At 35.5% G+C, this 12,858-nt stretch overlaps 1 protein-coding gene across 16 annotated transcripts in view; it reads right to left on the bottom strand.

The window, feature by feature from the left end:
- SUSD1 (sushi domain containing 1) overlaps positions 1 to 12,858 on the bottom strand; it is a 396,750-nt gene that overhangs the window by 319,961 nt on the left and 63,931 nt on the right. For 11 of the 16 annotated variants that reach the window (XR_012472619.1, XM_074207544.1, XM_074207541.1 and 8 more), the window contains exons 2-3: positions 2,600 to 2,731; positions 616 to 771 (exon numbers count right to left, since the gene is read on the bottom strand). Coding sequence is in view for 13 of the 16 variants with exons in the window: in XM_074207544.1 (XP_074063645.1) it covers positions 616 to 771; positions 2,600 to 2,731 (288 nt within the window). In the remaining 3 variants the exon portion in view is untranslated. Of the gene's footprint in view, positions 1 to 615; positions 772 to 2,599; positions 2,732 to 5,366; positions 5,605 to 12,858 lie in introns of those variants that run through there. The other 5 variants (XM_074207542.1, XM_074207548.1, XM_074207538.1 and 2 more) reach the window with 4 other exon arrangements.

Consider the following 12,858-nt stretch of genomic DNA (forward strand, 5'->3'; position numbering starts at 1 on the left):
TATGTATCTTTAAAAGGTTAGGGTACAACTTTTTCCATAATAGAAACCTGGAGGTGAGCACAGCTATTGGTAACACAAATGAGTTGCACTAGATGAAATCTGCTCTAAGAGTTTTTTGTTATTGTTCATACAAAGGGGAATAAAGAAGGGCGTAAGGAGAGGAGGAGCCCTATTTCCATGCAAAAATCATGATGCTCATAGAGAAAGAGATGCTCCAAAGTAATCCTCAGTCCAAACTCTCACCTTTCCATTGGGCTCCTTCCAAATGTATGCCTGTTGTTCAAGTCTTCAGTTGCCACTCTCTCCTGAACTAATTTTCTTACTTACCATCTAATTCACTATCTGCACAAAGATGAACATTCTCATCTGGAATTCACACAGTTTGCACAATTGGTGTCTTTCCTTCCATGCTGACATACTAACAACTCCCAGGTTAGCTTCCAAATCCTTCCTGATGGTGCTAAATATACCCCACAGAATTATAGTCATTTGTTCCTACTTGAAGAAATAGGAGATGGAGGTGGGAAACCTTAGCACTGAAGAAAAACACCTGCTTCTGATTTCTTTCAGGTCAGTATCTCCCCCAAGCTCCTTACCCAGGCGTTCTCCATTTACCTGTACAAAAAGTGCCATCATTGGGAATGAATGTCTTGTTATTGTTTGTTGCTCGATATCCTTCCAGACAAATGCAATAAAAACCACCAAGTGTATTATGGCATGATGCTTTGTTCCCACAGACCACGTTAGCTCCAAACTGACACTCATCTTTATCTGTTGACACATTCCAGTGCACAAAAAAAAGAGTTAAAAACATACCACATGATGATGCTGTATTTATAACAACAAAGATGGACTTAGTAACATTTTATTTTCATGGCCTACATGAAAAATATTTCATATGGAAAAGGACTTAGACACAGGATCAGAAATTCTCATGGAAGAGAACTTGGCAATTCTCTAGTCCAATCCTCTAATATTACAGATGAGAAAATTCAGGCTTAGAGGGGCTGAATGGCTTGCCAAAATCACACAGCTAGTAAGTAAAGTTCCTCTGACTCCTAATCTAATATTCTTGCCAATATGATGACCAGCAAGATTTTGTTCTGCTTAACCCCAAAAAGGAGATGTAGGAGCAATAGATGAGAAAAAAATTATAGGGGGCAGCTGGGTGGCACAATGGATAGTGCACCAACCCTGGAATTAGGAGGACCTGAGTTCAAATGCAGCCTCAGCCACATGATTACCTAGCTGTGAGACTTTGGGCAAGTCACTTAATCCCATTGCCTTGCAAAAAAAAAAAGAAAGAAAAAAAAAGAAAAAAATTATAGGGAGACAGGGTTCAGATCAATATAAAGGAAAAACTTCCAAATAATTAGAGCTATCCAAAATTTAAGTGAGCTACCTCAAAGGTTTTAATGAGTTCCCCATCCCTAGTGGTCTTCTAGTTCATTAACTTCATAGTTTCCTAGAATCTGACATCTAGATCACTTTAGTTTATGTGCATATGTCTGTATCAATAATACATAAGTGTGTGTACATGTAAATACATACACACATACACACACACACACACACACACACACACATGTATATACTTAAATTCTTACATTGGAATACAATATATATCCCAATGTAAGAATTTAAGTTCCTTTAGGGTAGGCCCTGGATCATTCTAATCTTTGTATCCACAGTGCCTAAAACAAAACAGTAGGTGCTTAATAAATGTTTTTGATTAAATTAGTCATGAATGTTACAGAGGCGATCCTTGTCCCAGGTAGGGGTGGAAGTATCTCTCTAGTGAGTTCTATGGAATGTTGACATTCCATGATGAAAACCTCACCTTTTTCCAGCTCATTTTTTCCTTTATACAAGATAAGGAAGTAGTATTTCACTACCTTCCTTTCACTTTGGGGAAATGGAATTCAAGGTGGTTTTTTTTTAAGCTAAATGAAATAATGGGAGATTTAATCCATAGGATTTGGAGCTAAGAGACCTAAGAAAATATCTGTTTTCACCATGCTTCTTCATAAAGAAAGTAAGCACAAAAAATCAAGTGACTTTCCCAGGATCACTTTTAAGTGGAAGAGCTAGGAAATCCATGTTTTATGATGGTAATTTTAGTTCTCTTTCCACTATAACATGATATCTTCCAGAATATAAAATTTATCATAAGGAAGATTCTTTAAAAGTTTTCATTTAGGGGGCAGCTAGGTGGCGCAGTGAATAGAGCACCAGCCTTGGAGTCAGGAGTACCTAGGTTCAAATCCGACCAAAGACACTTAATAATGACCTAGCCGTATGGCCTTGAGCAAGCCACTTAACCCCATTCATTGCCTTGAAAAATCTAAAAAAAAAATAAAATAAAATTTTTCATTTAGGAATAAAAAAAGATTTCAGTCAACCTGACATGAACAATCCCAGCAGCCCAAAACTCTTAGATAGGAAAGCAACCATAAGTCCTTTCCCCAATCTGGGTCTCAGTTTTCTCATGTGTAAAATAAGGTGGTTCTTTTGGGTCTCATTTATCCCTAGTATTCCATGATTATATGAACATTCTATGCCTTTTCAACTCTTTAGGATTAGGGAATTCAGGACTTACCATGACATTGAGTTCTCCCATTGCCCACAAATCCATAATTGCAGATACAGATCTCCTTTCCATCTCTCTGCTGACAAGTAGCATGCACGTGACAAGTGGCACAGACATCTGGAACTGAATCATATATCATATCTTTAAGGAAAAGAAAAACAACTCGTACAAGTCAGTTTGTGATTTCCTACAAATAGATACTAGAATTGTATATAATTGAGCAAAACTGACTTCTCCAGTATGCTATTTTTTTTATAAGTAAACAAATGTATAATTCAGAAGGAGTGGAGAAAAAGCATCTTTTGGTAGCCATGGGATTCTATATTTAGGACTAGATTGCTGCAAATACTCTTGATGATGCTTAAGAAGCATATCTGTCAAACCATAGCTGGGCATTAGAAATAGGAAACTGCCTCAAAGACAATGTTATTCAAAGCTACTCTTTCTATGGAAGTATGAGTTACCATTGCCCGAGAACATACATATATATATATATATATATATATATATATATATATATATATGTATATATATATATATATATATATATATATGTATATATACATATATATATATGTCTCAATGAAATATTTCTAATAGAAACTCTCATACACATTTTTATATGAAATCTAGAAATAAACCAGATTAATAGTTACTATTAGTAACTAACATAACATGATGTATCTCTTGAAGCACATTTACATTTTGTCTTTTATGATAGTTATTTGCATAATTAAAGTCCCTTTTTCAACCAGAATATAAGTTCTTTGAGATCAGTAATAGAAGACAACAAATACAGTGAAGAGATACTGTGGGGTAAGACAAGTTCAAGAAATAAACCCAGAAGAGAAAAATCTCATAACAATATAAGAAGAGCTTTAAAGGGGAAAATAATGAAAGAGTAACAATCCTGGAATCAGGAGGACCCAAGTTCAAATTCAGCCTCAGACATTTAATACTTACTTAACTGTGTGACCTTGGACAAGTCCCACTTAATCCCATTTCCTTGCAAAAAAACAAAAACAACAAAAAAAAGTGTGTATGTGTGTGTGGGGAGGATAATGACTTGTTCACAAAGACTAAAATAATAGTTGTAAAAAAATAAATCATGAAACTAGAAAAGAAAAGAAGATTCAGAAGGGAAAAATGGAAAAGAGAATTAATTGTTTAGAATAGAAAGTAATAAAGTCTTGCCTAAATAATGACTCCCTGAAAAAAAATAGAAGAGAGCATAAAAAACTCAATCACTCTGTGAAACAAGTAGAATTATAACATAGTCAAAAGATTAGGAAAATAGAAGAAAATATAAAGTATTTACCATCCCCAAGAAAAATGACCTGGAAAACAGGTCAAGAAAGGGCAATATAGGGGTGGCTAGGTGGCGCAGCTGATAGAGCACCGGCCCTGGAATCAGGAGTACCTGAATTCAAATCCTGCCTCAGACACTTAATAATTACCTACTGTGTGGCCTTGGGCAAGCCACTTAACCCCATTTGCCTTGCAAAAAAAAAAAAGGCAATATATATCAGGCCAGGACATCACATCTCAAGAAATTATAAAAGAAAAATGTTCATAGCTTTTAAAATCAAAAACAAAGAGAATGTACTAATTATCTCCTGAAGAAAATTCATCCTTACTAAATCCAGAAATGACATTGCTAAAATCCAGAGCCTGCAAGTGAAAGAAATAATACTGAAAGTAGTAAGAAAGAATTCAGTACTAAGGAATCCTTGTTAGTATCAAAAAGACTTCTCAACAATTACTACAAAGAGAAGTCAGAGAATGTGATATCCCAGAAAGCAAAAGAAAGATTACAATGAAAAGTGACGTTATCAGGTGAGGAAAAAGAACTGCCACTATATCTCAGAGAGGGAGAAGTTGCATGATGTCATGGATGAAGAGCTGGCCTAGAAGTCAAGAAAACCTGAACTGAAATTCCACATCTGACAGATATTGGCTGCATGAATTTTAGCAGGTCATATAATTGCAGAGAAAGAGCTACTTTGCCTTGGTAGAGAGAATCTCCTCATCCAAAAATTCCATGAAATTATATCTAAAATATAGTTCTATTAATATATACCTATGTGCCTCAGTCAATAAACTCCCAGATAGTTTGCATTTTCAATAATAATTTTAAATGTAATTTTGCAAGGTTTAATTCTGCAAATTCTGGTTCATTATATAGGTTTCAATTCTCAACTTAATTTCTCTAATTGCATCTCTAGGGTACTCTTGTAAGCTATCTTATCATCTGAAAAAATCATAATTTTATTTCTTCCTTGCCCATGCTTACTCCTTCAAGTTCTACAAAAGACTTTACAGAAAAATATTTTATCAAATATCAAATAATAGGAAAAATATTACTTTTCATGGTTTGAAGATGCTGATAAAATAAGAATACTGTCTAATTACAGATTTAATGCTATTCAAACCATCAAAGAATTACTTAATAGAAAAAATAATTCTATAATAAATTAAAATAATAATAATGATATAATAAAATTCATCTAAAGTACTATAAGGTCAAGAATCTCAAAGATAATTATGAAAAATGAAAAGGAAAGGCCTATCAAGTCTCTAATTAAATACAAAGTAGCAATCATCAAAACTATTTGTATCAGATAAAAAATAGAATTATTAGACTTCCAGACAAGATGACAGAGAGAAAACAGGCACAGTTCGAAAGTCTCCTGATCTTTCCCCATCTATCATATGAAACAAACAGAATTCCGACCCACAAAACCCAGAAAGAAAAGCCAGGAGAAAGAACATCTACCTTAGGATTTGTCTCCTGGAGCAGCATTGGATGAATTCAGGTGGATGAGTCTGGGCTCAGAGGGCTGATCAATCCTGGATCAGTCAGATTAGCAGCTGAACTGGAGCGGGGAGTCTGAGGGCCAGAGGGCCAGACCTGCTGGATCAGTGGTGGGGCTAGACGTCAGGGGCTTGAGTCAACTAGGGAGCAGAGGCACGGGTGTTGGTGCTGTCCCTCTGGAGCTTGCCAATGGGGCTGGGGGGGGGGGGGGGTGGAGTTCCAGAGCAGGAGAGGTACCTATACCATCCCTGGGCTCCTCTGGTCTGAGGAACTCTGAGTCTACAGCTCCATTGCTGCTGAGGCCTCTTCCAGGAAACAATAATTGCAGACTACTTCTGCCTCAGGCCAAGGTGTGTGAGCAGAAGAAGCAGCCCAACTGACAACAGGGAGAGGAATGACCTCACCCCAGAGTAAAGCTCCTCATTGATTGAAGGCAAAAGAATTCAATAGCTCCAACTCCTCCCTTCAAGCAAAGGGAGAAGGCTTCAATCAAGGTCACAGACACTCCAGAGAAAGCAACCAGCACCTCCTACTGGCCAGCCAGAGGAATTTCATTCAGTGAGTAAAGCCTCAAGTGATCCCAAGCCCCTGTGAAACAGCCCTTCCCAAACTCAAGGTCTTAGCAAAATGAAGAAGGGTCAGTGGAAAGGTGGAGCAATAGAAAAATTCTTGGAAGGAAAAGACCCTAACTCAGAGAGACCTAAAACCTCTGAGGAGAATACAATCTGGTCTTCAGCACAGAAAGACTTCCTTGAAGAAATAAGGAAGGAGCTTAAAAATCAACTGGAAAATTTGGGAAAGATAATTAATACCTTGCAACAAGAAAACAAATTTCTGATGAAAAGACCAGAGCTAAACAGAGAATATGGATAGCAAACAGGAGGTTCAAGAGACATATGAAAAGGTAAAAAAAACAAATCCTTAGAAAATACAACTGGACAAATACAAAAGGAGAATAAATCTCTCAGATCCTCAATTGGAAAAATACAAAATGAAAATAAATCTCTCAGATCCTCAATTGGACAAATACAAAATGAAAATAAATCTCTCAGATCCTCAATTGGACAAATACAAAATGAAAATAAATCTCTCAGATCCTCAATTGGAAAAATACAAAATGAAAATAAATCTCTCAGATCCTCAATTGGACAAATACAAAATGAAAATAAATCTCTCAGATCCTCAATTGGAAAAATACAAAATAAAAATAAATCTCTCAGATCCTCAATTGGAAAAATACAAAATGAAAATAAATCTCTCAGATCCTCAATTGGAAAAATACAAAATGAAAATAAATCTCTCAGATCCTCAATTTGGGCAAATACAAAATGAGAATAAATCTTTCAGATCCTCAATTGGGCAAATGCAAAAATAAAATAATTCTCTCAAAACCTCAATTGGTCAAATGGAAAGCTCTTTCAAAAGTAGAATTGACCAATTGGAAAGGAGTTGCAAAAAAAAGGTTAAAGAAGAAAACTCCTCCCCAAAAAAAGGAATGGAGTCTACAGAAACTAATGACTCCATGAGACAGCAAGAGTCAGTTAAACAAAATCAAAAAATAGAAAAAATAGAAGAAAATGTAAAATACCTCATCAACAAAACCACTGACCTCAAGAATAGATCAAGGAGGGGCAACATGAAAATTGTAGGACTTTCTGAAAACATTGAAGAGAAAAAAAGCCTGAACTTAATATTACACGATCTAGTGATGGAAAACTGCCCTGATATCATGGAATCGGAGGGCAAAGTAGTTATAGAAAGAGTACATCGATCCCCACCAGAAAAAGACCCTAAAATGAAAATACCAAGGAATGTTTTGCCCAAATTCCAGAACTATCAAATAAAAGAGAAAATCCTGCAAGCAACCAGAAAGAAACAATTTAAATATCAAGGAGCCACAGTAAGGATCATGCAGGACCTGGCTGCATCAACATTAAGGGAATAAAGGGCCTGGAAGGAGATATTTTGAAGAGTAAGGGAACTTGGAGTGCAGCCAAGAATCCACTTTCCGACAAAGCTGAACCTTTTCTTCCAGGGAAAAAGATGGACATTTAATGAAATGGAAGAATTCCAAAAATTTCTGATGAAAAGACCAGAGCTAAACAGAGAATATGGATAGCAAACAGGAGGTTCAAGAGACATATGAAAAGGTAAAAAAAAGGGGGGGGCAGTAAAAGGAAAAAAATTGCTATCCAGTAAGTTGAAACTGGCTATATCCCAACATGGGAAAAAGATTCTGATAAATCTTGAGAAATGTAACTCCAACAGAGAGAATATACCTAGACAGAAATGATGGACATTCATGATCTATCCACGAGACTGCTATCTAATGGGTTGTAACTGGCTTTAACCCCACTTGGGAGAAAGACTCTAATAACTCTCAGGAATTTTGACTCTATTCAATAGAACATACCGAACTAGAAGGAACAGACACTCAGAATTTTCTATGACTTAGATAGAATAATCTAAAAAACACTACCTCCTTAAAAAGGGGGACAGGAAAGAGACAGGAGGAGGGATGGGATTGAATGGGGTAAATCTCATTACACTAAGAGGTACAAAAAAACCTATGGTAATAGAGGGGAAGAAGGGAGCAGATGAGAAACACCTGACTCTTCTTCTCATCAGACTTGGCTTAAAGTCAACCTACACATACTCAGTTAACTTATAAAACATCTAAACTTTCCAGTTTTAAAAGGGGGAAAGGGGAGGGGGACAGAGAAAGGGAAGGGGAGTGGGGGACAAAAGGGGAAATAAAATGAAGGAAAGGGAAAAAGGAGAAAGGGAAAGGGGAAAGAAAGGGGAGGGTGTGATATAGGAGGGCAAACACACTAAAGGGGGTGGTATTCAGAAACAAAATACTGGGGAATATGGATAAAGGGGGGAAGGGGAAAATACAAACAGAAGGAAGATAGCATGGAGGGCAATGAAGAATTAGTAATCATAACTTTGAATGTGAATGAGATGAACTCTCCCTTAAAAAATAAGCAAACAGCAGAGTGGATTAAAAACCAGAATCCTAAAATATGTTGCTTACAAGAAACTCATTTGAAGCAGAGAGATACATATAGAGTAAAGGTAAAAGACTGGAGCAAAATATATTTTGCTTCAGCTAAATTAAAAAAAATCAGGGGTAGCAATCCTTATCTCAGACAAAGCAGCAGCAAAAATAGATAGCATTAAAAAAGATAAGGAAGGAAACTTTATCCTCCTAAAAGGTACCATAGACAATAAAGTCATCTCAATACTGAATATATATGCACCCAGTGGGACAGCATCCAAATTCTTAGAGGAGAAGCTAAAAGAACTACAGGAAGACATAGACAGCAAAACTCTACTAGTGGGAGACCTCAACCTCCACTCTCAGATCTAGATAAATCAAATCATAAAATCAACAAGAAAGAATTTAAGGAGGTAAATAGATTGTTAGAAAAATTAGATATGGTAGACTTATGGAGGAAACTGAATGGGGATAACAAGCAATATACCTTTTTCTCTGCAGTATATGGAACTTATACAAAAATTGACCATGTACTAGGACATAAAAACCTAATGATCAACTGCAGAAAGGCAGAAATAGTGAATACATCTTTTTCAGATCACAATGCAATAAAAGTCATATGCAATACTGGGCCAAGGAGATATAGACCCAGAACAAATTGGAAACTGAATAACCTCGTTTTAAAAAATGAGTGGACCAAAAACAAATTATAGAAAGAATTAACCATTTTATCCTAGATAATGATAATAATGAAACAACATACCAAAACCTATGGGATTCATTCAAAGCGACTCTCAGGGGATATATTATGGCTCTAAATGCTTACATGAATAAATTGGAGAAAGAGGAAATCAATGAACTAAACATGCAACTAAAAAAATTAGAGAAAGAACAAATCAAAAGTCCTCAATTAAATACCAAATTAAAAATTCTAAAAATTAAAGGAGAAATTAATAAAAGCAAAAGAACTATTGAATTAATAAATAAAACCAAAAGTTGGTATTATGAAAAAACCAATAAAATTGATAAACCTCTGGTCAATTTGATTTAAAAAAAAGAACGAAGAAAATCAAATTGCTAGTATCATAAATGAAAAAGGTGAACTCACCACCAATGAGGAGAAAATTAAAGTAATAATTCAAAATTATTTTGCCCAACTCTATGCTAATAAATTTGATAATCTAAGTGAAATGGATGAATATTTACAAAAATATAAGTTGCCCAGGTTAAATGAAGAAGAGATTAAATACCTAAACAACCCTATCTCAGAAAAAGAAATTGAACAAGCCATCATTGAACTACCTTAAAAAAATCTCCAGGGCCTGATGGATTCACAAGTGAATTCTACCAAACATTTAAGGAACAATTGGTTCCAATTCTATATAAACTCTTTGGAAAAATAGGGAAAGATGGAACTCTGCCTAACTCTTTCTATGAAACCAATATTGTGCTGTTACCTAAACCAGGAAGAGTTAAAACAGAGAAAGAATATTATAGACCTATTTCCCTGATGAATATAGATGCAAAAATCTTAAATAAAATCTTAGCAAAAGGATTAAAACAAGTTATCACTAGGATAATACATTATGATCAAGTAGGATTTATCCCAGGAATGCAGGGTTGGTTCAATATTAGGAAAACTGTTAGTATACTCAATTATATCAACAACAAACCTATCAGAAATCATATAATCATATCAGTAGATGCTGAAAAAGCTTTTGACAAAATACAGCATCCATTCCTATTAAAAACACTGCAGAGTGTAGGAATAAATGGACTGTTCCTTAAAATAATTAGCAGTATCTACCTGTAACCATCAACAAGCATTATATTCAATGGGGAGAAACTAGAGGCATTCCCAATAAGATCAGGGGTGAAACAAGGGTGCCCATTATCACCACTACTATTCAATAATTGATTAGAAATGTTAGCGTCAGCAATTAGGGAAGAAAAAGAAATGGAAGGAATTAGAATTGGGAAGGAAGAGACAAAACTCTAACTCTTTGCAGATGACATGATGGTCTACCTAGAGAATCCCAAGAAATCATCCAAAAAACTACTGGAAACAATTAGCAATTTTAGCAAAGTTGCAGGTTATAAAATAAATCCTCATAAATCCTCAACTTTTCTATATATGTCTAGCAAGATACAGCAGGAAGAGTTAGAGAAATCCCATTCAAAGTAACCTCAGACAATATAAAATATTTGGGAGTCTATTTGCCAAGACAGACTCAGAATCTTTTTGAAAACAATTGTAAAACACTTCTCACACAAATTAAATCAAAATTAAATAACTGGGCAAATCTCAACTGCTCATGGATAGGTAGAGCTAATATAATAAAAATGACAGTTCTACCTAAATTAAACTACCTGTTTAGTTCCCTACCAATCAAAATTCCAAAAAATTACTTTAATGAGTTAGAAAAAACTATAAGTAAATTCATATGAAGAAATAAAAAGTCAAGAATTTCCAGGAATTTAATGAAAAAAAAGTGCAAAGGAAGGGGGCTTAGCACTACCTGATCTAATATTATATTATAAAGCATCAGTCATCAAAACTGTTTGGTATTGGCTAAGAAATAGAGTGGTGGACCAGTGGAAAAGACTAGGTGTAAAAGCAGGAGACGATTATAGTAATCTGCTGTTTGATAAACCCAGAAAGTCCAGCCATTGGGATTAAAAACTCCCTCTTTGATAAAAACTGCAGGGATAATTGGAAGTTAGTATGGAAGAAACTTAGATTAGACCAACACCTAACACCCTTTACCAAGATAAGATCCAAATGGTTACATGACTTAGACATAAAAAAACAATAGTATAAGCATAGTAGAAGATCAAGGACTAGGTTACCTGTCAGATCTATGGAAAGGGGAGCAGTTTATGACTAAGGAAGAGTTGGAGAAATCACCAAAAACCAATAAGATGATTTTGATTACATTAAATTAAAAAGGTTTTGCACAGATAAAACCAATGTAACCAAGATCAAAAGGAATGTAGTAAATTGGAAAACAATCTTTACAACTAATGATTCTGACAAAGGACTCATTTCTAAAATATAACAGAGAACTGAGTCATATTTTTAAAACAAAAAGCCATTCCCCAATTGACAAATGGTCCAAGGATATGCAAAGGCAATTTACAGATGAGGAGATCAAAGCAATCCATAAACATGTGAAAAAATGCACTAAATCATTAATTATTAGAGAAATGCAAATTAAAGCTTCCCTGAGGTACCACCTCACACCTCTCAGATTGGCCAATATGACCAGGAAGGATAATGACCATTGTTGGAAGGGTTGTGGGAAATCTGGGACACTATTACACTGTTGGTGGTGCTGTGAACTCATCCAACCCTTCTGGAGAGCTATTTGGAACTACACCCAAAGGGCAACAAAAATGTGCATACCCTTTGACCCAACAATACCACTACTGGGTCTATACCCTGAAGTGATCATGAAAAAGTGTAAAAACATCACTTGTATAAAGATATTTATTGCAGCCCTGTTTGTGGTGGCAAAGAAATGGAAATCAAGTAAATGTTCTTCAATTGGGGATTGGCTTAGCAAATTGTGGTATATGTATGTCATGGAACACTATTGTTCTATTAGAAACCACGAGGGATGGGATTTCATGGAAGCCTGGAGGGATTTGCATGAGCTGATGCTGAGTGAGATGAGCAGAACCAGAAAAACAATGTATATCCTAACAGCAACATGGGGGTGATGTTCAACCTTGAAGGACTCCATCATTCCATCAGTGCATCACTCGGGAACAATTTTGAGCTGTCTGCAAAGGAGTGCCATCTGTATCCAGATAAAGAGCCATGGAGTTTGAACAAAGTTCAAGAGATAAAGAAGAATTGGAAGATATCAGGACACACAGAAATGATATTTCCCTTAATGGTCGCAATTTTATGCTGCTGAAAATTTCATCATGGAAAAAAGGGGATCTTAAAGGAAGTTCTCTGCTGGACTTTTTGAATACATTCTATACATAGCAGGCACAAATATATATTAACTAAGGTTCCTACCTACCAACCCAGCACCACAAAAGTAATAATTTCATCTTTAAGGTAACATCAGAAGTTCTTGGGGATTCAGTACTTATTGGAAGACAATAGAGAACATAGGTTATCCTTCTCTGAATCAGACCCAGAGCTCACAGCAGCCATAGAAGGGAAAGAACAATGAATTTAGGTTCTGATCTCAACAATCATTTATAAGAAGAAGAGACTTAAAGCTATACCAGTTTCTTTGCCACCCTTTGTAATCAGAGCGAAAAAAGATGTCTATGAGACAAATTAGTGGTTGGAAAAACCTCCCAGACATACTAGTAGTATGAAATGTTTCTGTATAGTTTCATTTGTGGTTTCTGTGATGGTTTTGTTCAACTGAACTTCCTTGTAAAAAGAGAGTTCAACTAAGATGTGACAGTGTTTTTTCTTTAGAAGGC

Source organism: Macrotis lagotis, chromosome X (genome assembly GCF_037893015.1).
Source record: "Macrotis lagotis isolate mMagLag1 chromosome X, bilby.v1.9.chrom.fasta, whole genome shotgun sequence".
In the NCBI taxonomy this organism is placed as follows: Eukaryota; Metazoa; Chordata; class Mammalia; order Peramelemorphia; family Peramelidae; genus Macrotis; species Macrotis lagotis.